The sequence below is a fragment of the Colossoma macropomum genome, unplaced genomic scaffold (genome assembly GCF_904425465.1).
Source record: "Colossoma macropomum unplaced genomic scaffold, Colossoma_macropomum, whole genome shotgun sequence".
NCBI classification, from domain to species: domain Eukaryota; kingdom Metazoa; phylum Chordata; class Actinopteri; order Characiformes; family Serrasalmidae; genus Colossoma; species Colossoma macropomum.
The window spans coordinates 27,439,736-27,467,174 of record NW_023494805.1 but is presented as its reverse complement, the minus strand read 5'-3'; the positions used below and the strand labels follow the sequence as shown (position 1 = coordinate 27,467,174).

Genomic DNA, 27,439 nt, shown 5'->3' with positions numbered 1-27,439 from the left:
CCCATACAAGAAATATCAATGCTATATTTTTTAATAATACTTGAAATGGAAAGGTGTTCTCCATTATATGTGAGCTGTTATTCTTTCCTAAAACCCATTATATCCAAAATTGTTAAGAATGGATTTGCAGCATTTTGGAATGAAACTCTTCACTTTTACTCAAATACATAACCAAGAAAAAAGAAAATAGTTTTACTTTTTACATTTTCATTTAGACCTTAAAAGCAGTTGTTACAAATCTAGAGGCCAGGATATTCTTGTCTAGCCAATCAAACTCAAATTAGTATGGAAACATCCAGCCTAATTTGTATCTTTATAAAATGTGCTAAATGTGCTTATTTGGCTTTGTTCAAGGACTAGTACCACCGATTAGTGGTTTCACCTCACACCATTGCATCACACAACACCAAACAAAGAAAACTTTACATTCATTTGTTAAAACATGTACTTCTTACTTTTATATATACTTCAGCATGTTTTAATGTATATATGTCTTTACTTTCACTCGTGTGTTTTTGGCTCCATGCTTCCACTTCTAACTGAGTAAGATTTTGACACAGTGCTCACATTTTCTCTTAGAGAGTTTATCTGTACTTTTTCCACATGTATAGATTACCATGTTAAGTTAATAGTATCTTAAGCTTTCATGTAAAATAGCTTATTTGAAAGCACAGCAGTTTTTAAAGGAAAAAACATATCGAATTGCATCAGTATCATCTGACACTCAAGGTTTCAGTATCTGTATGGAGAAAAAAAAGTTGCATATTGCCACTGTGAAATGAATAAGGGTACTGTTGTGCTCACACTCTTGTTTTCACGGAAAGAAGAAATAGCCTTTACATTTTGTTAATGTAAAGGGTGGACAGACATTTTTGCCATGTTTTGGTCACTTTTTCACTTTTTTCATGTCTGAAGTGTGACCTTTCAATAAAGCATGTGAATAGGAATGTGAATCCAATTCTAACTAATTGTGTAATTATTTATATAATTACACATAAATAATGTAATATGATACAAAATATATATCAAAACAGCAATAATAACTCATTTGATTTTGTGTGTGATTCATTGGAAGAACAATGGGCATATTTGTGTGTGTGGTTGTTATTTAACATTAATATATACATAATAATATGTCTGCTTCTCTTCCTCAGCTACGTCGGATGGCACACGGCAGGGTCTGGAAAGCATGAGAGGAGGAGTGTGTGCCACACAGGGCATGAAGGTGGTGCTCAAAGTGGGACAAAGTGAGTACACATAAACACACACACACACAAATACACACATTCACGGTCACTGGCAAGCACAAACACACAAGAGCCTGACCCAAACAGAAGATAAAATCCACAAGGCCTCGTCTCTGTAAAACAGTAACGGATGTTGGGCTTAACTCGTAAACATATCAGAATAACAGTTTTTGGACGACTGTTACCACTCTGTGCATATGCATACATGCATGACCGTTTGCATATTTTTGCATTTTTGTCTCAAATTCACTCACACATTGGTAGTCTCCATTACAGAGTTCAGTTAACTATAGTTGACCGCAGTCATGTTGACATAGTACACTAGCCATGACAGTACACCACGCAGACACACACTGTGTGTGTTTAGAGTGTAGAGTATTGTTGGAATATCATCAACTGTAGCAGTCAGGATGAGCTGTTCAGGTTGCACTGCGATACTGAGAGCAGTTACTGCTTAAATACTGAGTAACTTATATAGCTGCAGTTACACATCCAGCATCAATCAGCATATGTTTGTTAGGTGTTTTTCTTCTCTTTTTGAATCATTTTGGCTTAAAACAGGGGTCGGCTGTGGCTCTTTTAATGCCCTGTTGCAGCAGAATCTGATTTTTAGTTGAAAATAAAATAATCCTCTTTTGTAAAATAAAGCTCTGCTGATCATTCTAACACAGCTTTAACAATAAATAGTCCTAAATGCTGGAGTTAATTTCTAACTGCTAATTCACCCTTTAACCCTGAAGGTTGGTGTGCAAACTGCTGGTCACCATAGCAACAAAGACAACAATATCACCTAGCTGGTAGCTAACGAAAAGGCAAAGAGAAAGATTTAAGACGAATGTTGATAATTTGGACACAGACTTGTTTGCATTTATATGCACTCAGCTGGTTTCTGGGTACGTTTAATCTGTGAGAAACTGTCAAGCACTTAAAGTCACAGTAAAGCTGCAGTCAGTCTCGCGTTCAAATTGTCCCGTTCCACCTTAAAAGGTGCAGCAATTGCTTTCTGGCACCTCGGGCACCATTTAAGGTGGAACAGGAAATTTTGAATAAGAAGCTGGCGAACGAGAAGCTGACTTCAGCCTTGTAATTGTAAGTCGAATGTTGAAAGCAATTTTACAAGAAACTATTCTACTTTTGAGGAAATGTTTCCTGCTGGAGATGCGGGAAAAGTGGCTATAGCTGAGCTAAAGCTTAAAGCAGAGCAAAGTAAGTCTGTGTTTTCGTTTAACTTATATGATTTTTTTAGTCTATACTAGGATGTTAGCTAGCACATATTAATAATATTTTTAGCCAAGATGGTAAAACATTACCTTAATAAAATAGACATAAATGTTGTGGTTCCAAAGATGGTTTGATTTTTGTTGAAAGGACAAAATGGCTCTTCTTGATATTTGGGTTGCTGACCTCTGGTCTAAAATGAAATGCTAAAGCTCTGAAAGTTGGAGGTGTAACTAATCACAAAGCAGTAACAGTGTAACATAATGGAATTAAATGCCAAAAGAAATTTACTTGAATGTAATTAATTAAAAAGTTTATTCTTTATACCTCACAAAAAATGTGTAGAAGTAAAAATATCCTTTGAAAATGCTCTGGAAACTACAATTTTATCAACATTTAACTTGAGTATGTGTAACAGAATAAATGTAACTGTACTTTTATAATGCTGAATGCTCTAATAAAGTGAAAAGTTACCATATTAACATGAGGCACATTTTCAGCTGATTTTTATATTTGTTGTGTTGAAAAACGTACTGAATCAAGACATCCCTGCATCCTGTCAATCTGAATTCTGAAGTCTATCATTCTGGATTTTGTGAATCGTTACACCCCTATTTACTGTCCACTTTGCTTCAGTTAGAGCAAATCTTCACAGCTCACGAAAGTAAACATTAGAATTCTCTCTTTCTCTTTCTCTCTCTCTTTCTCCCTCTCTGCTCATTGCTCCCTCTATCAATTTCCTCTTTTCATATTCCTCACTGCAGCATATTCTATAACCCACTTCTGTACTTCAGCTTCCATGAATTCTCTATCGATTTTTGACATTATGAGCATTGCACATTTCTTCAAAATATTCATTCCATCTCCCCCTCTCTCTCTCTTTCTGTCTCTTTCTTACTCTCTCTATGTTTGTTTATCTGCTTTGTGGCTGAAAGGTCACGTCTGTTTTGTTTGTCATCTAAATAAAAGCGGCTTCGCCTGGTGCAGATTTCTGATGAGATAGACAACACACACACACACACACACACACACAGAGGGACATGTCATGCTGAAAAACAGAAAAACCCACAACAGCAACAGCAGCAGTGCCCCATAAGCTGGAGAGGCCTGTGGCTGAACTGATCTGATTGGCCGAGTCAGATTGGCTCAGTCTTCATAAGCATTGCCTCCCTCAGTCTTCAGATGATTACAGAGAGCTTGTGAAGAAGTTTTTCCAGTATTGTGGATAGCTTTGAGTCTGATTGGGCTCTGGTTGTGGGTCAGACTGGCCAAATTTAGAAATTTACAACAAAAGTCTCTCATTGTCTTTTTTCCACAGATCCCTACGGATTGCCTCCGAAGTCTGCCAAGCCTGACCAGACGGGCCGTACCAACACCAGAAACCCAGGTAAAACCCCTTAGACCAGTGATGATCCTCATATACATGACAACATATCATCACTTTCCTGAATGACACCTTGTCTCCCAAAAATGTACCAAACCTTATTAAGCTTTAATGTAACGTATTGTAAGTTACAGTATGTAAGATAAGTAAGTTATTTTTGGCCATTTCTGTTGATACATTCATCATGAAATGTACACACAATGTAAAGAGCAGCTGACTGAACTCATTCTCAAATTACATAATAAAATAAAGAACAACAAAAACGGAGACACAAGGTTTTGTCCTGACATTTATGTTGTGCTTCTTTATATCCACTGAATCCGATCAAAAATAAAAGCATCTTTACATTTTGTAACAAACAATGAAAAGTGCAGTATAAATAAAGATGAGCAGAAAAACAAATGAACAAATTAAGGAGTATTTGTAATTTGTTCATTTTGTTCAACATTCTAAATAAAAATAAATAATGTAACGGAGAACTTAATCAAATTTGCCCTGACAAGGTAACAACCTCCCTTGACGTATGGTGTCCTTTCAGGCCTTGACTCTGCGTATTTAAAATTAGCTAGAAAACAGTCACAATGTTAATAGTTTTTAAGTCTGCTAAGTAATAATTTCAGAGTGAATTACCTCCAATACGTCTTCAAATTTGGAGCTCCTTCAGTAAAAGTAGTCCTATTCCAATCGACCTCACAGTGACGTAATAACCAACCCTGCTAAAAGCGGTGGTGGACGAAGTACAAATCATGTACTTGAGTTAAAGTAGAGATACCCAAGGTAAAATATTACTCCAGTAAAAGTAAAAGTTCTCCCTTTAGACCTCCACTTGAGTAAAAGTACAAAAGTATTTGCCTTCAAGTATACTTAGGTATGGAAAGTAAAAGTTCTAAAAGATTAATTATGACTCTATTGTCCTATAATCATTTTACTCTAGTGTCACTCTTGGTAAACCAATCTTTTAATAGAATGTCATCAATTAGTCTATCACTGATCTATTAAAATTATTATAAGCATAAAACACTGAAGGCAAACAATTTTCCATTAGGTAGAACCAAGTGGCCATGAAATAACTTTTTGCAAACAAGCAAAGTTTCAGTTTAAGATTTATTTGCAACTTAGTTACGTTAGTTAAGTAAGTTTAAGTCTAATAAAAAACTTGCTTTAATCACAGGTTCACAAATGAGTTTTCCTTTACTATATTGCATCTGTAGGTCTTTTTTCATAAACATAAACTAGCAAAAACAAATTTACTATAACATGAAATAATGTTTGTATAAATTCAGAAAAAAGATGCACCAGTCACAACTGCATATGTGTATATATTTCTATATTGTGGTCTATTTACACAAAGTTAGGTTAGTTCCATCATTTATGTAGGAATAGACACTCCCAGGTATGTCCAGTAGGTATGTCCAACAGGTCAAAACAAGCTCAAAACAAAGTGTGCGCTTCACGCTTCTTTTGTTTTGACTTAGAAAAATTTTACGTTTTTATACACACATAAGCCAAAAGGAATGAGAGATTTCGCATAATGTAGTGGAGTAAAAAGTAAGATATTTGACTTTGAAATATAGTGGAGTGAAAGTAAAAAGTTGCCCAAAATGGAAATACTTCAGTAAAGTACAGATACATGAAAAAACTACTTGAGTACAGTAACGAATTACATTTACTTAGTTACTGTCCACCACTGGCTAAAAGACATCAGCACCGGGAGACAAGGCTAACCACAGCAATGGACTGGAACTTTATCTCTACAGTTTTATCTCTTTATCTTCAAGTTCAAAATAATTCTGATGTAATCTATAACATTTTTGATGATGGGCTGATTAGGAGTAAGAAATGAAATATCTGGAAGAGCCTCTCACAAGGCAGAGCGATCTCTGTCCTATCAGGTGACGTGTTAAAAGTAGATGGGCTCACTTTCCTAGCCTAATACAGTTTTTATCTGGTATCAACAGAAAGTTAGTTTATGTTGGTTGTTTGTTTGGATCCATTTAATTCTAATCTTAACGCTGCAGTAAGCATGAATTTATCCCGTCACATTACACTACCAAACCTCTGATAAAACTAAGTTAGTCTATTAGTTATGATAGCTTTAACACTAGTTAATAGTGCCACCTTAAAACAACGTGTGACTGATCCAGTCACAGTGAAGAAATTTTGCATCATAACTTTTTTCTCAGTATCAGATCTTCATTAACGACTTATAAATGCTTACAAATGTTGGCAACGTAGGCTCATAAAATTTAATGATTATGTCTGAATACACCTGGCAAATACTCCCGGCAGACATCAGAAACGCAATACTAGATAAAACTAATGGATTATAGGCTATTACAGACAACATCAATAATGATAAAAGGCCCTTTGCGACAAGGTTGTGGAAAAAAAAGATCCTGCAGGCTTTCAACTGTAACCAACAGATTACGAGAAACTAGCACATCCCAAACGTGACATAGACGCAACAAAGACCAGAAACATCTCAGACACAGAGAGGAGGACAGAAAAAGAAAGAAGCGACAGATGGTGAGAGAGGGAGAAATGAACGGATGCTGGCGCTGGGGTCTCGTTTGATATATTCCATCCCTCTGTTCTCTCTCTCTCTTTCTTTCTCTTTCTCCCTCTTTCTCTCTCTCTACTTTTCTCTCTCTCTCTCTCTCTCTCTCTCTCTCTCTCTCTCTCTCTCTCTCTCTCTCTCTCTCTCTCTCTCTCTCCTCTCTCCCTAGCCCTGGGAGTTTTCAGTGCCGGAGGCAGAGTAGGGTTTGATAATGGCCGTCCTGGGAGGGGAAAGGGGCTGCAGGGAGGAGAGGGGAGCCATTTCAAAGAGTTATTATTGCCATTAGTTTGGCGCCCCGGTTTTTGTTGGTCCAGGGAGATGGAGAGGAGAGAAAGAGAGTGAGAGAGTGGGACAGACAGGGAGAAAGGGAAGAGGAAGAGAGAGAGAGAGAAAAGGAGGGAGGTGATTATTACTCATTCTTTGTACTTGTCATGGGTTTGTTCTGTCAAGAACTTCCAGAACTGTTCTTTATCTCTTATTCTTCACAGCTACACACACACACACACACACACGCACGCACGCACACACACATACTGTGCTCACTCTCTCTCTCTCGCACACATGTGCACACATTTGTCTCCTTCACATTGTTGGAGCTTACTGTGAAAGTTGTAGAGAGCCAGAGAAAGCTATGAGAGAGAGAGAGAGAGAGAGAGAGAGCGAGAGAGAGATCCACCACTCTGCAGAGTTCAGCTCCAACACTGATCTAACACACCTGATCCAGGTGATAAAGACCTTGAGGCACATCTGAGTATTAGAGTCAGGTGAGTTGACCCTGAAATTTCCAGGGTGGAAGATCTCCAGGGCCAGGACTGGGCAGCCGTGGAACAGAGCACAAAGCTAAAGAGAAGTAAATGAGAAAGACAGAGGAGAAGAGTGAATAGAAAGGAAATAGAGAGAGAGAGAGAGAGAAGGAGAGAGCAAAAAAAGAAAAAGAGAAAGAGGAGGTAGAGAGAGTGGAGTGATAGAAGGAGCAAGGGGTGGCGAGAAAGAGAAAGGTGAAAGAAAGAGTGAATGGATAGAGAGAGAAAGAAAGAAGAGAGACAGGAGAAAGTGAATATAGAGAGGGGGAGTGAGGGAGAGACAATAAGAAAGAGAATGATAGAATAATATGAACAGAGAAAGGAGGTGAAAAAGAAATAGAAGTGTGAAAGAGTGAGTAGAGAAAGGGAGAGAATGAGAAGGGAGAGAGATATAATAGAGAGATATAGGATAGAGAGAGAGAAGGAAGAAGAAAAGGGAGTGAGAGATAGTAGAGAGTGAATAGAGAAAGAGTTTATAAAAGAGAAGAAAGAAAGAGAGGAGTGTGAGTGACGGATTAAGAATGGTAAAGTGTGAGATGGCGAGAGACCTGCAGTATAAACCAACATTACTGAGACAGAATATTGACAGGAACTGGAAAACAGGAGCTGGACAATGATGGAGAGAGAATGGACGCTACCTCTCTCTCTCTCAGGCAGATCAGTTCAGGGTGCTGGGAATGGAGGGTGGGTCATTACGAGCACAATAACAGAAACAGCCTCAGAGCAACACAACGAGGAGGAGGAAGAGAACAGTGTAGGAGAGAGAGAAAGTGAGGGGAATTGTGCCCAGCATAATGATGTACCAATCGAGCGCGTCTGCAGACAGATCCCCCTGTATTACTGACCAATCCCTCGGCCAGCTGGAGCTGCCGCCGTCTCGCTGGCTAGCAGAAATACAAACACACACACTCACAGATTTGTTTATATACCTTGTCAGGACATGGGGTCATACACATGCCCTTTACATCTAAGTATTCATATGTACTATGAATTTTTAACTGTAAACCTTTAACTGTAAACCTACTCCTAACCTCAAGCTCCGTAAAACAAAAAGAAACTGTTTTACTCTTTCAGTTTTAAACAATAAAACAAGCTTTTGCGAACAAAAAGCATTTTATGAAGTCAGGACCACTTTGCTTGTAGGTTCCCTTGGTTTTACTCTGAAAATGAGAAAAATGTCCTGAAAATGTATGTAAACCAACACACACAAACACACGCACACACATAGACAAACACTGAGCGTATATCCAACTCAAACTGTGACCACATGGCACAATCATTTGACCACTATTTGGTCATTCACTCCACGGGTGTATCATGAGTGTATAATTAGGCCCTGAAGTTAGCTGTGCCCACAGAGCCATGGTCTGTAAAGCTAACAATATGGTCTAATGTCATGGTGGTCTAACTTTGATATTGACCACGTTCAACAACTATGGTCATTTTACCCATCACTGTAATGATATGGAATCAGTCCTGGGAGGCCGTGAGCTATTGCTCATTATCAATGAGACATGCTCTAGTTTCTAAGAGTGATCCGTGGTGTAGTTCAGTCCTTACATGCTGCTAACCACTTTATCTCGTTTATATGTCCGTAATTGCCAGCGAGATGTTCTGTAGCCTTAAACTACAGGGTGGAATTAGCCTGGATGTTGACCATGGCATTGTTGTTCCTTTCCTACTGTGATTACGGTTTTCACTTGAATTGTGTGTCACATGACAGAATTAAACAGAATTATAAGGAAACAAATACATGTTTTTTTCAGAGCTACTATGAATTTGCACAAGCTTTCCAGAACAATAATTCTGGAAAGCTTCAAAATAAAATGTAGTACTTGATTCAGGTCAAAATCTATAAAAGTATGTCATTAATTTCTGATTGTATTAATTTTGTATGTGTCACACTGTTCGGATAGATTGGCGATAGATCATCTTTGTCATGTCATCAAAGTTCTTGGAGATAAACATCTGATTTCTAGGCTAAGTAGAAAGTTTATCAGCTTCTGCTGTTTTCACATTGCTGCCTAGCTAAGCTACTGTTTGTCTCTCTCTTTGGCTTTACTGACATAGCTTGAAGCAGCACATTGACCTGTTTTCCATATGACCAGTATGACCAGGATAAGGCAAATCCCCTAGAATAACATTTATATGGCTTGATAGCAACATTAGTAGCACTAATGATAGTAGCACTAATGATAGTAACACTGTGACCTTCACATGAGTACAAAGTATATAGAGTTTGAAATGAATAACACTCTAAATTGACGTACTGTGTTAAAATCCTGTTTGCTACAAGCTTGAATAGAATTTTTGCCAACATATCATAAAACTTGCAACAGTATCTACATGGAAAGATCAGTTAGCTGATGAGCTGAGTAAGGGAGAACACTAAAATACACAGTGCTGTGGCTAAGCAGGACAGGAACTGTGCACCTGGTTGTGCACTATGGATTTGAACTTTTTGATCTCTGTTTGACATCTTGGACATCTTCTGGCCAACCAGATGATTAGAAAATGTAAGAACTCAGAAAGTACTTCTAAATTGGTTCGCTGGATTGGTTAAAGACATTAATTGGCCAATCAGAGGGTGAACTTTGTAAGGACAGAGGATGTTATAGGGCAGGACAAGGCAGCCCTAATGAACCTTCTGTAACCGTCAAGCCATTGTGTAGGTGTCAGAAGACATCTCTTTAAGTCTCCGCTTTTATTCCAAACTATCTTCAGGAAAAATGAGATTTTATTAGTATTACTGTAGATGTACCAATTAAATGCATGTCAAAAATGCTTCAAAAGGTTCTCAAATCATTGCCATGACAAAAAAAAATATATATGTATTGTGTGTAAACTAATGTATGAGATGTTTATTTGTCAATGTTATTATATACAGAATAATAATAATATTAATATTTATAAAGGCATATTTACTTATATTTATGCTACACTGATCAAAAGTCGCATTGAGAAGTTTGAAATTGCTGTTTTCAATATGATAAAATGTATACGCGTAAAATGATTCTGTGATACTTCATATTTTTCAAATGATGTAAAGAGTTGAGATATTTTGGATATATGAAGAATGATGAACAGATTATGAACATGACAAGGGAGTCTTCACTTCTATAAATGCATAGACTGTTCAAATGTATGAATGCTACATGAATGTTATTCATGCATAAATATATATTTATATATTTAAATAAAGGTATTTATACATTAAAATGAAGATACTTTTTTTTTCTAATTAGAAATCTTCTGATTCCTCAGGTGCCTCTGGAAACACTACATTTCCCAGAGTTCCCGGCACAGGCGGAGCTCCAGCAGACAGAGAGAACGGCCCCCTCCCGGCCTCCAACATCGCGGTGATCGCTGGCGCGGCTGGAGGCTCCGCCTTCCTCCTGCTGGTCACCGCCGTCATCTGCGTGGTGTGTTACCGGCGGAGACACTCCAAACACTCCGAGTCCCACCACCCTCCGCTCTCTCTCTCCTCTCTCACTTCACCCAAGCGGGGTGGCGGCGGGGGCGGTGGCGGGAACAACAACGGCTCGGAGCCCAGCGACATCATCATCCCGCTGCGGACTTCCGACTCGGCCTACTGCCCACACTATGAGAAGGTGAGCGGAGACTACGGTCATCCTGTCTACATCGTCCAGGAGATGCCCCCCCAGAGCCCCGCCAACATCTACTACAAAGTATGAGGACGTGGGACGCCTTGACTGCCAGCCTACAATTTAAAAAACCTACACCATGCCAATCTCGCCTCCTACCTAAACCATAACAGTATGAACCGATTTCCCCCCCTCTTCTGCAGTCCAGCTGCGGCTGGGCTGCTCTCAAGCCTTTTGACCGTGCACATATACACATATACACACACACACTCATATATGCGCCTAGACACGCTCGCCCTAAATCACTGACTTCTGTGATAAATGAGGCGTGCGCATTGAAAGGACTTCATTTGAAAGCTTCTCGCTCCCTCAGCTATCGGAGCGAATATAAAGCTTTCCTAAAGTTGATCTCGGAGCGGTAAAATGGAAAAAGGCTCTGCCGCCCGAGGAGCCTCTTAGAAATGTTGCCAGAACATGAACTCTGAAACAAAAGGACTGAAAGTGAACTCTCAACCACTCTGATGTTACGTGAACTTGCGCTACAATAACTCAAAGCTAGCAGTTTAGTTTGTTCGTTTGTGTTTGTTACTCCTCTGATAAAGGGGCGGTCCCAGGGCTGAGCCGGTCGAAGCGCAGCGCTGACCTAACATGACCACGGGCCCTGCGTTTGATTGGAGGAGTCGTAGCGGCATTGAAAATCTTGTATATTTTAATAACGTGCGTACTTTTGTGAGTGTGTAGGTTAATAATTATGACACTGCTGTCGCACAGAGGTGCGTGCGCATATCGTGTGCTTCAGTGGCGGTGTGTTTCTGTGCGTGCGTGTCGGTGAGAGAGCACTGTACTCGAATGAATGTGAGCGTGTTTGTTTGTTAGACTGTTTCAAAAAACCAAAACACAAAAAGTGAGCGAATATCAAAAAAAAAGTTTTTTTAACTGCTTTGATCACTTATAGATTATAATTATATATGAATATTCAGTAAAATAATTCTTAGATGTCTTTTTGTTTTCTTTTCCTTTCCTCCAATTGTAAAATGACATTTCTGTTGCTAGGCTCTTTTCTTTTTTCGTTATTATCATACTCTTTTTCATTTCTTCGGCTTTGCAAAGTGCTGACCCTGTGTTTTCCCTGTCCCTTTGTATTGTAATTTAATTTAATACTTTTTTTGTTATTATTATTATTATTTCCTTTCGCAAACTGAGGTCGTTTTTTTTTTCTTTCTCTCGCTCTCTTTTTTTCTCCCCAACCCCTTAACTCATTCTCCATTTCCCAGGAGTCTCCACTCTCCATGTGTATTTTTATAGCTCCTTGTACTATGATGTAGTTTTGAAGTTAGGCCTCGTTTGTGAAAGTGTTAAGGTAGAGGAACAATCCGAGAGAAAGGTCTGTTTACGTGCAAAGACACCTTCTTCTTTCTTTACAAAGAAGAAAGAAAGAAAGGAGAGGAGAAATGGAGGGGGTGGTGGTGGGGAGGGGTAAAAGAAAAGAATACTAGAGCTGTCTGTGGGAGGAAAAGAGACGGATGAGAACCTTCTGGATAGAAGGCTGAAAAACAGAAGGAATAACGTGGTGAAGACAAAGAAGTAGGGGGTGAGTGAAGGATCCTCGAAGGATGGCGTGATAGAGGAGGATGAAGGGATGAGGAAAGACACACAGTGAGACCATGTGTGAGAGAGAGAGCGATGGAGCAACGAAGGAGGGTTTTTAATAGACTCTTGAAAGAGGCTGTGTGGAACAGTGCTGGGGAACGAGCGGACACGGAGGTGTTCTCAACTACACACACGCACACGCAGAAAGCTGCTGAGGAGAAAAGAAAGGGATTCAATCTCTCGCAGACGGACGGATGGAGAGAAATAGTCTTTCATACAGCCGCTCACACTTTTTTTTTTATTTTCAGTTCTCGAGAAGTGAGGCGGAAATATTTGAGACTCATTTCAAATTCCTTCAGTGTCTCACAACACGCCTTAGTATAATACAACACACACACATACATATCCGCAGATACACACTTTCATTCTACAGCCACAGAAAATGAGAATGCACTTGAAAAGACACATACATCCTTCAAGATTCACACACGCACACATACACACACACACACACACACACACACAGAATGCACAATCAGACTCCATTCTGCCATTCTGCTTGAGCACATGGATGCTGATTACCTCAACAAATGAATTCTGATTGGAGTCTCATACACACACACACATATCGACACACATGTTCTGATTGCGCTCATGCAGTTCTGGGACTGGAGGACACACACAGAGTCGTGTGTTTCCTTGATTGTGCCGACACGAGTTTCATTTCTTCAAAAAGTGTTCTTTTACATTGCTGTGTATGTGTGCTGTCTGTGCGGATGGTAGAAAGTGTGTGTTAAGGCAAGCTATGCTACTGCCTGTGTTACAGCTAATCAGTGTGTGGCGTTGAGACTGGAGGCCTCACTCACACACACACACACACACACACACACACACACTCCCACTGTAAAAATGATTTGGTGTTGTAACATAAAGTAAGGAACTTTGCTGCCTTAAAAATGAGCTTTTATTGAACTTCAAATAATAACATAAGTCATAATTCAAACCACAAAAAATAATGTGTTGAATAATTAATGGTTAAATACGTTTATGTATTATTATTATTATGCCCAATAAACTGCTAAAAAGGCATAGGAACATCCCTGAACCTCAACACTCATTAAGAATGTGAAGATAAATGAATATGCATGATTATGCAAATTGTAAACACACCCCTTGTCTCTTCTTTTATAAACCACACCCCTTTCAACTTTACTACCCTGCACACCTTCTCTGTTTGAACCAACTTAGCAGAGCAGAGCAAGTTCACACTTTAACTTTTATCATTTCTGGCCACACCAGTCACTCAGTTTCATTTCACTGAGAGTCTTTGTCCTCTACACTTGCCTCAAATGTTCGTCAGTGAAACTATTGGTGTGTGAAACTGTGTTTTAGCCTTGTTGCTAAGTAAATGTTAACCTGTGGTGTTAAGTCCCGCTCAGATTCAAATCTTTATTCTCTAAATTTGCGTCACTGAAGCTTCAGTGGGCTGGAATGAAACTTTGCTGTGGTGTGTGAAGCTGTAGCAGGCTAAGGTACTGCAGTAGCATGCTACCTGCTACTATGACCACTCACACCATATCTGACACTTCATAAGATAGAAGTGGAATATAAATTTGACACTGCTGTGATCTGACTTAATTTGTCTGTTTTAGCTAAATGCTAACTGCACAGTCCAAACATTATAAACAAGCTACTTTAGCACAGGCATATTCATAGTTGCCCTTGCTGAAAAAACAGCACAGACCAGCATGCATTCCATGCTGGTCTAGCACTGGTTTGGTTTAGCTGGCCACCTAGCATAGTCCTGCTGTTGACCAGCGTAATATCATCCAAAAATACAACATTTGCTGGTTTTGCTGGTGACCAGCACTGTATGCAAGTTTCCTTTCACCATGTCATATTCCACCCATTAGCATAGTTAAGTATATTGGACTGTGCTATACAGTACCCAGCAAATCACTTTTTTGATGTACTGAGTCTGGAAAATCATAATAAGCCATCCAAGAAGGTCTTTAAGGTCAATGTGAAATTAAAATGGACCTTTCTTACCTTGTTAGTTAATGTCCCTGGTCATATTTAGTACAAATCATTGTATATCATTTAAAATACAAATACTTGTTTTAACATAATCCTTGATCAAAGTGTAGCGACTTTTGGCCGGCTCGAAAACTTTTTTTTATTTATTTTTGATTACACTACCAGCAGGATATAGGGAATATCAACCAATATAACCAACAATATTAGCCAATAACATTCACCACTAAAAGTATTTGGACACTGGTCAACTTAAATGAAATTACTTTATAAAATAAAACTTTGGAGAAGAATTCAAACCAGACTGCATTAAGAGTACTGTACAGCACAGGGGTGGAGACCTCAAAGTCTTGGGCTGTTTTTCTCATTATGATGTCGCTGAGCTTGAGTTTATTGATGCGATCATGAAGAAGTGTACAAAGGTATTTTGGATCCAAACCTGCAGAATCTGCAGAGAAACTGCTTAAACAATAACAGTCTGAAACACCAGCTGTCTTTTTGAAGAACACTTAGCCAAAAAGAAAATTACAGCCTTGGAATGATCTGTTTAAAATAAATTCCACTTGGTTTGATAGGTTGTTTCTTACACAGTGAACTCTTTTAAGTATGGCAAAAATGTTCAAATACTTTTTGTGGCTGCTGTGTCATTTAGTGAAAATGTTCCGCTAGCTCAGAGACCCTCACTGATACGGTTTCACTCATTAGCACATCACAGTATGGAAGGAAAATGCATTATAAATTCTGATCCACTTTGACATTTACAGAATGCAACTTACTATTAGAAGTTCAAATGAGCTCAGACATTTAAAGCAGCACAGTTACTTACTTTTAACCCATTAATATCTGAAATGTTACATTTACATTGGTTTGTATGTTTTCTGAGTTTGCCCTAGAAAAATTTTACAAAAAAAAAAGTTTACAAATTGATCAAACCATATGGATAAATCACTTCATTTATCATATTAAATTCAGGATTTTGGTCACATGGGGCAACTGATTTTTGACAAGACAATAGTGAATCTAAATTTGGTTGTGAGAAAAGTGTAAAAAATGTAATTTGTCAAATTAATTCACAATTATAAACACAATTTCATCCCTTCAAACCAATCAGAACAACAACTTTTCCTGACCACGCTAAATGTAGCTGTTGGACATGAATGGGTTAAACAGATCTTTTTTACAGTGCACACACAGTCATACGCACAGTGAAATACATAAGTATTTAGGTACTGCACCACATTGCTGGTGTAGTAGACTCAAAGCGTAAATAAGACATGTCAGATGTGAAAAATGCAGTTCAGATTTGAGTACTCTGGATTTTTTTTCTGGTGTAACACTGCAGTGAGTAAAGAACATTTGTGTTTGTTGTGTCATGTCAAGATTCTTCAAGTTTCACAGTCATGCCAGTGTTACTTTGCTGTTAAGCTACAAAGGAATGTGGTGCGTTTTCTGCCACTGTCTGTAGGTATTCAGTACATTCTCTGTTGTTCAGCTTTCAGATTTGTGTCAGGTCCGAAATTTTTGGTTCAAATACTGCTTTGCATAAGCCATGTTTCTGTCCTGTGGATGTGGACATATGAGTGTGTGTTTGTGTGCCGTACACACACACACAAACCCCAGCATCCAAGGACTTTAGTATGAATAGCAAAAAGCTTGGTGTCATTGAGCTGGTGGAGATGAATGAAGTCTTGCTGGACAATAACGGCTGCCACAACACCGAAGACGCCTCTGGAAATACAAACGTTTCAGGACTTTTGTTTGTTTTTCCACGTCATAATGTCTCTGGAGCTACGTTTTCCGTGTTTTTTTTATGTTGATTTGTTCTTCGTGCGCTTGCTTTGGAACCGTGGATATTAGGATCTGTATTTTTTGCAAGCAAACAAAAATGAGAACGGAAAACAGAAGCAGAAGAGATGAGTGTGATTCTCATTTTTTTGCTTATTTTGTGTTGTTTTTTGTTTTGTTTTTCCGTAGAGAACGCTTTGGTATGTGTGTGTGTGTGTGTGTGTGTGTGTGTGTGTGCGTGTGTGTGTGTGAGTGTACATGTTTCTCTGTGCCAATAGCCACTGAGCGACGGCCGCTTTAAGGACCTCCGTTGCTCTCGACTTGCTGTGTTGAGACTTTTGTGGGACACTACATTTGTGTGTGAGATGTTTTTTCTGTGCTCATCCTTCCATCCTCCTTCCCAGACCCTCACTGCTCCCTCTTTCTTTTCTTCCTTTCCCTCCACCCCATACACACCTCCTGAAAAGGGGGTTTAAAAAAAACTAGTACATTCCTTTGAAGAAATGTTGATTAAAAAAATGACAAAAATTGTTTAAGCACCACTCTTTGACCCTGTATTATTTATTTCTGTATGTGTTTGGTGTGTGTGTGTGTGTGTGTGTGTGTGTGTGTGTGTGTGTCTGGAAATAGAGCAGGTGAACACCACATGGTGGCACTTCACCATTAAAAGTAATTATTTCATTAATTCACTTTGATGTATTAATTGGTTAATTGATTCTGATTTGGCCCCATACTGAAACAAATCAGACTCCCTCTGTCTCGCTCTTGCTCGCACCCGTTCTCTCTCTACCTCTCTTTATCACACTCTTTCTCATTCTCTTTCCTTTTCACTCTCCATCTTTTCATCTTTGTTCTTTTTCTTCTCTCCATTTTCTCTCTCTCTTATTCTTGTCTTTCTCTGTTTTCCTTTCTGTCTCACCCTCTCTCCTCCTTTCTCTCTCTCCTCCTCTGTCTTGCTCTCTTGTTCTCTCTCTACCTCTCTTTCTCTCTCTCTCCTCCTTTCTCTCTTCCTCTCTGTATGTCTCTTTCTCTTGCTCTCTCTCACTCTTTCCACACTCCATCTTTTCAGCTTTTTCTTCTGTTTCCTCTCTCTGTCTTAGTCTTGTCTTTTTCTTTGTCTGTTTTCCCTTCTGTCTCACTTTCTCCTCCTTTCTCTATCTCTTCCTCTCTCTTGCTTTCTTGTTCTCTCTCTACCTCTCACTCACTCTCTCTCTCTCTCGCTCTTTTCTTTTTGCTCTCCATCTTTCTTTTTCTTATTTTTCTGTTTTCTCTCTCTGTCTTAGTCTTGTCTTTCTCCTTCTGTATTCCTTTCTCTCTCTCTGCCTCTCTCTTACTCTCTTGTTCTCTTTCTGTCACTCTCTTTTTGCTCTGTCTTTCATCTTTTTCTTCTCTGTGTTTTCTCTCTGTCTTAGTCTTGTCTTTCTCTTTCTTCCACCTTTGTCTCCCTCTTCCTCTCTGTCGCTGTCTTGATCTTTCTGCCTCTCTTTCTCACACTCTCTTGCTCTCTTTCCTTTTCGCTCTCCATCTTTTCTGTCGTCTTTTTTTCTTGTTTTCTCTCTCCGTCTTAGTCTTGACTTTGTTTATCTTTTTTCCTCTCTCTTCCTCTCTCTCACTCTCTTATGTCTCTACCTCTCTTTCTCACGCTCTCACTATTTCCTATTCGCTTTCCTTCTTTCATCTTTTCCTTCTGTTTTTACTTAGTCTTGTCTTTACCTTTCTTCCTATCTCTCTCCCTCTCTCTCTCTCTCTCTCTCTTTCTCTCTGTAAATGTATATATACATTTATCTATCTACCCCTCTGTATCAGTGTATCCAGTTTTCCATGTGAACCATCAGGAGTGAGGAAGGTCAAGATCTGTTTTTTATTGTGTGTATTGAGGTCGCCATACAGCTACAGGTGATGCTGCAGTAAAATGGGTTCCTATTTATTTCCATTCTATCAGATCCAGGCCTCTGCTGAGAGACCAGAATAATCTAATTGAAGAAAAATACATTCTTATTAAGTTATTGCAATCTGATGATATAGGCCTTTATTGTACCTGAGAGCAGCGTATGATGTAAATCCACTAAATAATGCAATAAAATAAGCCCCCATTCTCTTCCACTTGGCAAATCTAAGATGCAGGAATAAATCAACTCCAGTCTAGTGAATGTTTTAAAGGGGTCATATCCTACACGCCACTTAGGACATTTGTGTGAGTTTATGTAGCAAAAACATCTTTACTTAATCATTTCTAACCTATATCTATCCCTTAGAATTAAACAGACTGATTTGGTTAGTGTGCCTTTAAGACATATGTAAATGACTTCTGACTGGCTGCCCTTTTTATGTGCCTCATATAAGGAGCAACCTTGGCTGGAACACTGCTTATAACTTCTGTGTGAATGGATGGAGCTAAACTGCTGTTGACTAAATAGATATATGTAAATATGCAGGAGTTTGTGACATCACAAAAATATTGGGTTCAGAATGGGCTGTTTCTGGAGCTTGATTTCCACATATGGACCGATGAATGAATGGTATGTTCCGAAACTTTAACAATGTTTACATGCTCCATTAAGCTCATTTAAGAACAAGGAACAATTGGGTTGATATGAGTTGTGTTATGATGGAAGTATTACGGCCGTGCGATGGTTCTGTTTATGATTTGTTTGTTCAGCGAGTTGCATAAGAGCGCCATATGCCACTGGGCTATTAGAATATGGAAATAATAATGTTTCAGTGATCTAATATGACTTGGGCCTTGAGGAGAAAGATCAGTTGGGACCAGAAAAGGGAGAGGAAAAAAATGAAACACACACAAGCATACACTGAGGGTTCTGCGGTCATCATTACTTTGTAATCATTTTTCTCCAGATGCACTCCTGCTATGATGATGAATATTGATTGTGACTGAGCTGATAGCTACCATATGCAGGACACACATTTGCACACACAGTCACACTCGCCCTGTTGCACTTTCGCATACCCTTATATATGAGCATTAACACACACACACAGTCCTTTATACCCCTGTGTTTACATTACACATAAATACACATAAACAACCCCATGCACATTTACATTACACACACAGAACAGTACACAAGCTCCATGCATGTAGACTTGTGTGTCTGCACGCTCCTCTCAGCCAGTACACAGAATCAGCAAACGCGGTTTTTCCATTCTACTTTGCCCTAAAAAACGGAATTTCTCCATTGTTAATTTAAAAAGCGCGGAAACTAATCTAAAACTTTGGCCTGCAGTGAAATCAATTAGGAGATAATCCAGCCTAATCAGATTTGGACAGGTTTCTGCGGCGAGCCTCAACAGCTAAAGCCCGAGACCGGCCCACTTGACTTAATGTCACTGCAGGAGCCGCAAGGCTGTGTTGCTATGGGGACCCTGTCTGAAGGTCAAAAAGAGGAAGAACATTTTTTTTTTTTTAGCTGGCTATAATTTGACCATTTCAAAAGGTGTTGGGTCATCTGCATATCAAACAGGGCAGATGAGAGGAAGCAGGTTGTTGTAATGATCCTGAATGAGGGCAGAGGGAGGAAAAACACCAGAGATTCACAAACACCTCACTCTCCAAAAACAACAGGAGAGAGACCAGCTGAAGAGCAGAGGAATCTGAACAAACTCTCTCTGCCTCTCTCTCTCTCCATCTCTCTCTCGCTCTCTTTGTCTTTATCTCTGCCTCTCTCTCTCTCTCTCTCTCTCTCGCTACAGTTATCCATCTATCCCTCCTTCTGTGTAAATTTATCCATGCAAGCCATCAAGCTGATCTGCCTTTTCAGCCAAAATTCCAATAAAAAGGAAAGAAAAGAAGTCAAAATGTGTTTTATTGTGCTTATTGTGGTTACCATACAGCTACAGGTGATACAGCTACAAGTGATTTATCTATCCTTCTCTCCCTCTCTGTTCCTCTCTTGTTTATATATATATATATATATATATATATATATATATATATATATATATATATATATATATATTTATATCTGTTTTCTGTCTTTCTATCATTCTTCTCTATCTATCTGTTATTTTACTCTGCCTGTTTTTCTTTTTTCCATCTTTATTCTCTCTCTCTCTCTCTCTCTCTCTCTCTCTCTCTCTCTCTCTCTCTCTCTGATTGCACCTGTAGGCGGTGTGTTGATGGGAGTGCCTGATGAAAAGACGAGTGCTTAACTAGTCACCAGGAGTTCCTCTTTTTCCTAATCTCTCCTTCTCTCGCTCTAGCCACTGATTTCCTCTCCCCCTGACCCCTCGTCAAACACCTTCTTTACTGTCTCCATTTATCTTTCTTTCCTTCTCTCTCTCACTCTCTCTCTCTCTCTCTCTCTCTGTCTCTCTCTCTCAAACCAACCAGGCTGCTCTAGTTAATAGTGGGCCTGATGACAAGTGCAGCTGGGTTTGGTAAAAATGGAGCTGATAAAGCGAGTGACAGAACAAGAGAGAGGGAGAGCGCAATGGCGTGCAGAAAGAGGGAGGGAGGGAGGGGGTGAGAATGTGCAGAGTTTGCTGGCGGGTAGGTTGGTGTTAATTTCAGATGATTAACCTTCAACTGTTACTGTGTGATATCACACACATATCTGATTACAGTCATGTACTGTCTCACACACACAAACCCTCATGTTCTCCAAAGAGGAACCGCACAGGCCCTCCAGGCTCTCAAAGAGTGTCCGTAAATCTTTCTGTGACTCATGCGCAGTTTTTTGCCCTCGGTTCCAGTGGTAAGCAGGTGGTCTTGGCTGTGTGTTCTCTGTACCTGTGCAGTGCTGTGAGTTAGTCCACGTCTTCTTTTCAACTGTGGCTCAATCACTCCATCACACAGGAAAAGCCTTACATGGAGACTGGCAGGCTGATAACCAGAATATGATGTATACGTCTCTAGTGAGCCAGGAGTGAATCTGTACTTGTAACATTCAAATTAGGAACATGCACACACCCAGCCTGAAAACAAAAAGGCGACTGTGTAATTTGTACTGAGAGTGCTGAATACAACCACAAAGCACTGCACTAACTTTCTAATAACGTCAGTGTAACTCATAATAAGTATGTTTACAATGCTGTCAGCCAGAAGCAACAGTTTACAAAGTCTAAGGAATAGGTTGCCAAAAAATCAGATTTACACAATTCTGCGTTTACCTAAACAAAGTCCATCAGCCAAGACATAGTTGTTTCTTTAGTCTTGCACTGATACTACAAAGCTAATGTTCTGCAGCTAGTGAGTAACTGAAGCTAATTAAGCAGCAATAATTACGCAAGATACTTTGTGCATCTGAATAGATAACAGTATGTCATACAGTGTCAGAATCCACATAAGCAAGTCTATTTAACATTACTTAACACTACCCATGTGGTAGCCAGGAGTCAGAAATGACTTGATGGCACTTAATACTAATAACAACACAACACAGTTTGGGGCAGTTTGATGATTTAGGCTTGCAGTTTACATGGTTCTAATTGGTATGAGATGTTTCTATAACTAGATTAGCTTTATAGTTCCACTGCAAAATAATATTTTATTTTATTTGATTGTCTTTGCATAAAGGCAGCACAGCATGATACAGTTACACAAAATTGGAACACCCCCAGTCACATGTTCTGTTAATGTTCTAAGTGAAAATATGTACACATTCTCTACATGGAACAAACATAAACATGGCATTTTCTACAAATTTTAATGCACAATTTCTATACTTTTGCTGAGTTTCACATATTGAAAAAAGTGAACCATAAAATATGCACAGGGCACATCTTTCTCAATACGTTAAATTCAGAAAAAAAGAAAGTAACGATGCATTCAAACTTGCAGAAGCAGAAAATGTACTTCCAAAATCAAGAAAATGTGATTTCACAAGGCATCCCCAGACTTGCATACGACTGTAAATCAAATTCAGAACTATGTCTACCTTGTTCGAGTGTCTGTGGTCATTTCCCATTGCACCACAGTAGCCGTGAAAGTAGGTGGGCTTCTCCTAGAGGGGTGTTGGTGACAGTCTTTCATGCAGTGCTAGTGTTACAGTAAACACAAACAACAGTAGCAACAGTGGATTTTATGTTAAGATCACGGACATTCTAGCTAGAAATGGCAGTTGTCTGACTTGATTAGCGTCATGCGATGATTGGACTTGGCCAGTCAATAGTCTGCGCTATTTCTAGCTCCACCCATGTTTTTTGGTTTGGTGCACTAGGTACCTCAGGAAGAAGGATAACCAAATTCAGCACGAGTATTCAGTTGTGTTATGGACCATTTGGAAATGACGTGCAATGGAAATGACAACACAGTGTGATCATAGATTTGTCGCTGCATCATGCCATTCCTCACTGTCTGGTGAAAAAAAAGCTATAAAGAAGCAAATTTAAACACCATGTGTTGGCTAAATGACTGCATTTGGGATAGTTTGGGTATTAGGTATTAGTTTTAGGCTTTTAAAAACTTGGTACCCAACTCAAAGGGGAATTCCACTGATTTTTCAAAGATTTCTGCATAATTCAAATGTTGAGATGTTAACAAAGTTATTCAGAGTGTTCTGATGTAAAAAGCTTCACTGTAGACAAGCTTACCTACTCAGATTTCTCTACAGTGGTGATCATAGGGTCCTGAGGTCACGATGTCTACACAAATATAGTCATATTATTTAGTATCCAAAATGACCAATGAACCTACACATCTTCTGAGTTGTTACATGTCATGTTGATAACAGTTAAGAACTCATACATCTTAAAAAGTAAGTTTTCTTTAGGGACTATTTTTGTCGTCTGTTTCCTCTCACCACCACTGTGAACTATTCTGAACCTGTTAGTTTCTCTATAATGGAGCATTTCACGCCAAATCTTTCTGAATGTCATTGTTTACACCACTGAATTATACAGAAATTTTGAAAAGTCAGTGGAATTCCCCTTTAATTAGGGTTGTGTAAAAATGCTATCGCTTTAGGTCAAGCCTGTTCAGAAGCAGATTTACTTTTAGCTTAAGGTACCCAGTTTAGTGAGATATTTTTTGTGAGATACCCCCAGGTTGAGGTTTCAAATATCCCCTTTTTGCACATGGGATGGTGTAGGACAGGAAGCAACAGGTTGTTTCTCGCCACATTTTTCAGCATAACACCTGCTAAACTTCAGCCTATCTAGAAAGCGAGTGTGCTGAAGCAGCTCATGTTTTCTCTGAGGCACAGGAGGAGAGTGTTGCTTCTTCAGGTTTTGCCCAGCAAGCAGCTCACTGGTCCTGCTGTGCCCACCCAAGCATCACATAGTCCATCGCATTGTCCCGATGTCTGCAGACCTGGGGTCAGCGTCGCCCGCTTCGAGCACTCTCAGTGTGAGGCCTGAGTTTATGTTAACTGACCTGAAGTCAGCTGTGCCCAGCCAGAGACAGCTCAGAGACAGCATGCTACAGACGCCACACACTCCTTCCAAAAAAATCAATACATACTCGCCTGGATGCATTTTTTTTCCCCTTTTTTATCCCCTGTGGGGACTCTTGTTCTGTAGGGGATTTGGAGATAATATGAAAGTGACAAGGAAAAAAACAGCGCAACATCTTGCTGGCACTCGCACACACACGCAAGCGCACACCCTCTGACACTCATCAGAGACAATGAAGAACGGCACAAAGGCCCGAAATTCATCTGAAAAGTTTTTTTCTTCTTTCTCCCTGAAAAAATTCCCAAAGCGACAAGAGCCCTTCAGGACCAAAATGGCCGTCCTCCTGTCTCCTCTTCTCTCACTCTCACTCGCTCTTTCAGGCCATGAAAGAAAAAGAGAAAAAGTAAATGAATCACCCGTCCGTCCCCCTCGCACACATTCCCCCCCATCGCTTTATTGAGGCAGCTGCACCCTTTGACCTCTGCGCCTGTGGAATGTGTGTGTGTGTGTGTGTTACATGCTTGTGTGTGAGACAAGAGGGGGGTCTCTTTTTCTCCCTACAACAAAGCCTGTCAGCTCAACAATGGAGACGGAGAACAGTGTGTGTTCAGAAAGCCACTGGGCCGTGTTAGCAGTTAGCGTGCTGGAGCAGAAGGAGAGAGGAGAAGGAGGAATAGAAGCGAGGGAGAGACAGATAGCGGATATTTGTTTTGTCTAGGTACACTCATAAATATACTATTTTGTACTGCCAAGGGAAGCGGAGAGTCAGGCCTGTGTCTGGAGGTCTGTCTGTCTCAGTGTTTAGGTGTGTGTTTGTTTTTGTACACTGTCAGGACAAATTTGTCTAGTTTTTGTAGAAAAACAGAATTAACCTGCAATATCAGGGCTAACATAATGGTCCTACGTGGTTACTGAGTTTAAGATTAGGCTTAGGTTTAAGGCGAAACATTTCTGCCCTTGCCCATTACATTATGTCAGCATTTCATGATGATGGACCACTAGATATGGCTCAAAATTACTTGTAATAAAATTTTGTCAACAACCTAGATTGAAACTTAAGAAGTTTAGTATTTTCTTAGATGGACGGTTTTGTTCCAACAATGATAATGATATACAGGGTTGGGATGTAACAGAATACAAGTATCGGGACTTAAATTGAGTATCTATATTTAGTCCAAGTTAAATTTTATAAAGGCAGTGTTCAGAATAATGTTACTTTTTACATTTTAGGAAAATACCTTTAGAATAACACTAAATTAAAAAAAAACACAGTCCTCAAAAGAAACACCATTAATGTTTGTTTATTAACTGTTTTCAAATCAGCAGACAGCATGTAGCAAAGAAGCTCCTTTGACAAACTAAAGAGGACCTCAGTAAACACTGAAGTTCACTAAACACTAAAGCCTGAGTTTACTGATAAATCAAGGTGATAAGACAGTTATTTATTTCAGCTTTACTGGGTGTACTGAGCTTGTTGGATTGTGGGAGCAGAAGTGGACTAAGCAGGAGCAAATTTTTCATGAAACATATTTACAGATGAATTATATTACATTATATAATACGCACACGCACACACACATATTTATATATATATACACACACATATATATATATATATATATATATATATATATATATATGTGTGTGTGTGTGTGTGTGTGTGTGTTACATATTGGTACATACATTATTGTTTATTTTTGGAATCACTAACATCAACATTTTTGTTATTTTATGTACAATAAAAACTTATACAATATGGATTAAATATTATAACTACCAAAAGGTATTTTAGATATTAATTCAATATTTCAGGAGTTCTGTGAACAGACATTATTAAATGACAAATAATAATGTAATTATCTATTTACATTTATTTTTGCGAAGTTATCTGCCCTGAGATTTGATCTCCACTTTTCAAACGTAATGGATCTTGCATATTAATTGTATCATCACTTAATACTTGCACAACTTATTCAGTCACTATAGAGTCTTCTGCAGTTCTGTTCATTATTCTGCACATTTTGTCATTTTAATTTACAGCTTCCTACTGTCCTACTAATTATCTGAAAGCTGTGAAGTTGCAAAAGTATAAAATATTAGAATCACTGTACACATTTATTTGCTACAAAACTGGTTTTATATAATTGAACACAGCGATTCCAAACTTTTGAACAGTGACCAAGTTCTGACATTGTAATAAAACAAGTGTGGGTGTGTGTTGTGAGTACACGCAGCATGAGAGCATGCTCAGTGACTCCCTATGGTGAATGACATCAGCAATGTCAACCTAAAGCGCTGCCAAACGCTCCATTCAAAGCCTGAATGTGTGGATGTGTGAGTGAGTATGTGTGTATTGAGTGTGCAGCTGGGGTGCAGACAAAGGTGTTTGTCACATTCAGCTTCAAAATGTGAGTGTGTTTAAAATGTGGATGAGGGTGTAGCTGAGGCGCACACACACTGCTGTATCGATCAGCAAGGTGTGTGTGGGTGTGTGTGCAGTACTATTAGTATTGGACTGTTTTAAATGATGGAGCTTAAGCAGTGTGTTTGGCCCTGGCCAGCAGCTGGCCGGCCTGGCTGAACTAAGCCTGCTGTCCCTACTGAGCTCAACCATAATACACTACACTGTCAGGCAGTTCACTGAGTAAAGCTTTGTACACTGCTCTCCCAGTAGGATCTGTGGGATGGCCATTAAATACACACACATACACTACAGGTGAAAAGTTTTCTAAGCAACACTAAGTTTGTAGAAATAAAAAGGATTTTTTTTTTATTTATTTCAACAACAAGATGTTTATTATTGGGATACACCGGCAGTTTTCAGCCTAATATCTACACTGTGAAGAAAATATGCTTAAAATTACAGTAATCTACTGGCAGCAGTTTCTCTAGTAATTAGTTTATTTATAGTACTCATACTGTATTATGAAATTACGATGCTTTACTATACTTCTAAACATAGTTGATTACTGTATTTGCAACTCATGTGATCTAATGCAAGGTGTGAAATACAGGGGATCCTGGGGGAGTCTGGGGACCTCTAATTAACCGCTTAGACCCTCTGAATGTAACAAAATCAAAATTCTGGGGGGTTCCTGGGAATACACTTATTATGATGTCATGCTGTCCATTAGGGAAAAATAAACACTCAAATACACATTCAGGGAAAGGTCATTGTTTAGTCTGCTGCACCCACAATTGCTGAGCTTCTGTCTTTGGTATTCTTAACTGGAGATGTGGCACTGGTCTGCCGCAGGGTGGCGCTGTGGCAAATTGGTCCTTCATAGCCTAGCAACTGTAACTATGCCTGGGATACCTCTGAAAAACTTTACAGTATGCTGTAGCATATTTGTAAATTTGAAAACCTGCCCAAATTCTCAAGAAATTGGTGGGAAGAGAGAATTATTACTCATTTCTCGAACAAAAGACAAAAAAGATGTGCAAGATCTCAATTAATGTGTGGAAGAGTACATTACCAAACCAGAAAAGGCTAGCATCAGCACTGCTATGGAGAGTGAGTTAAAGCCAGCCAACACTGGAGTAGCCAGCCAACATGGGACATGGGACATTTTGCATACTGATGTAATGTGCGCTCACAGCTGTCTGGGGGCCCCAGTTTTGCCATATTATGTAGTACAACATGTAAAAATATAGGCCCACAACAAATCTATTTAGCTAGCTTCTGGTAGCAAATGCTGGATGTTCATGCCTACGGTTACACAGTTAAGAGAGCGATCATGACATTTTTCACAACAGTGTAGTTCTGTTTATGTGGATGGTATAGCGGGTAACACCACTGCCTTCCACGCTGTAGACTGGGGCTCAATCCCCTGCCTGCGTGAGCACCCTTCACTATACCAATA

At 39.3% G+C, this 27,439-nt stretch overlaps 1 protein-coding gene across 1 annotated transcript in view; it reads left to right on the top strand.

The window, feature by feature from the left end:
- efnb3b (ephrin-B3b) overlaps positions 1–11,503 on the top strand; it is an 87,172-nt gene extending 75,669 nt beyond the window's left edge. Inside the window, exons 3-5 of the mRNA XM_036596728.1 lie at positions 1,155–1,247; positions 3,784–3,852; positions 10,474–11,503. Of these exons, the coding sequence (XP_036452621.1) occupies positions 1,155–1,247; positions 3,784–3,852; positions 10,474–10,904 (593 nt within the window). The 3' untranslated portion in view covers positions 10,905–11,503. The remainder of the gene's footprint in view (positions 1–1,154; positions 1,248–3,783; positions 3,853–10,473) is intronic.
- The last annotated feature ends 15,936 nt before the right edge of the window (positions 11,504–27,439 follow it).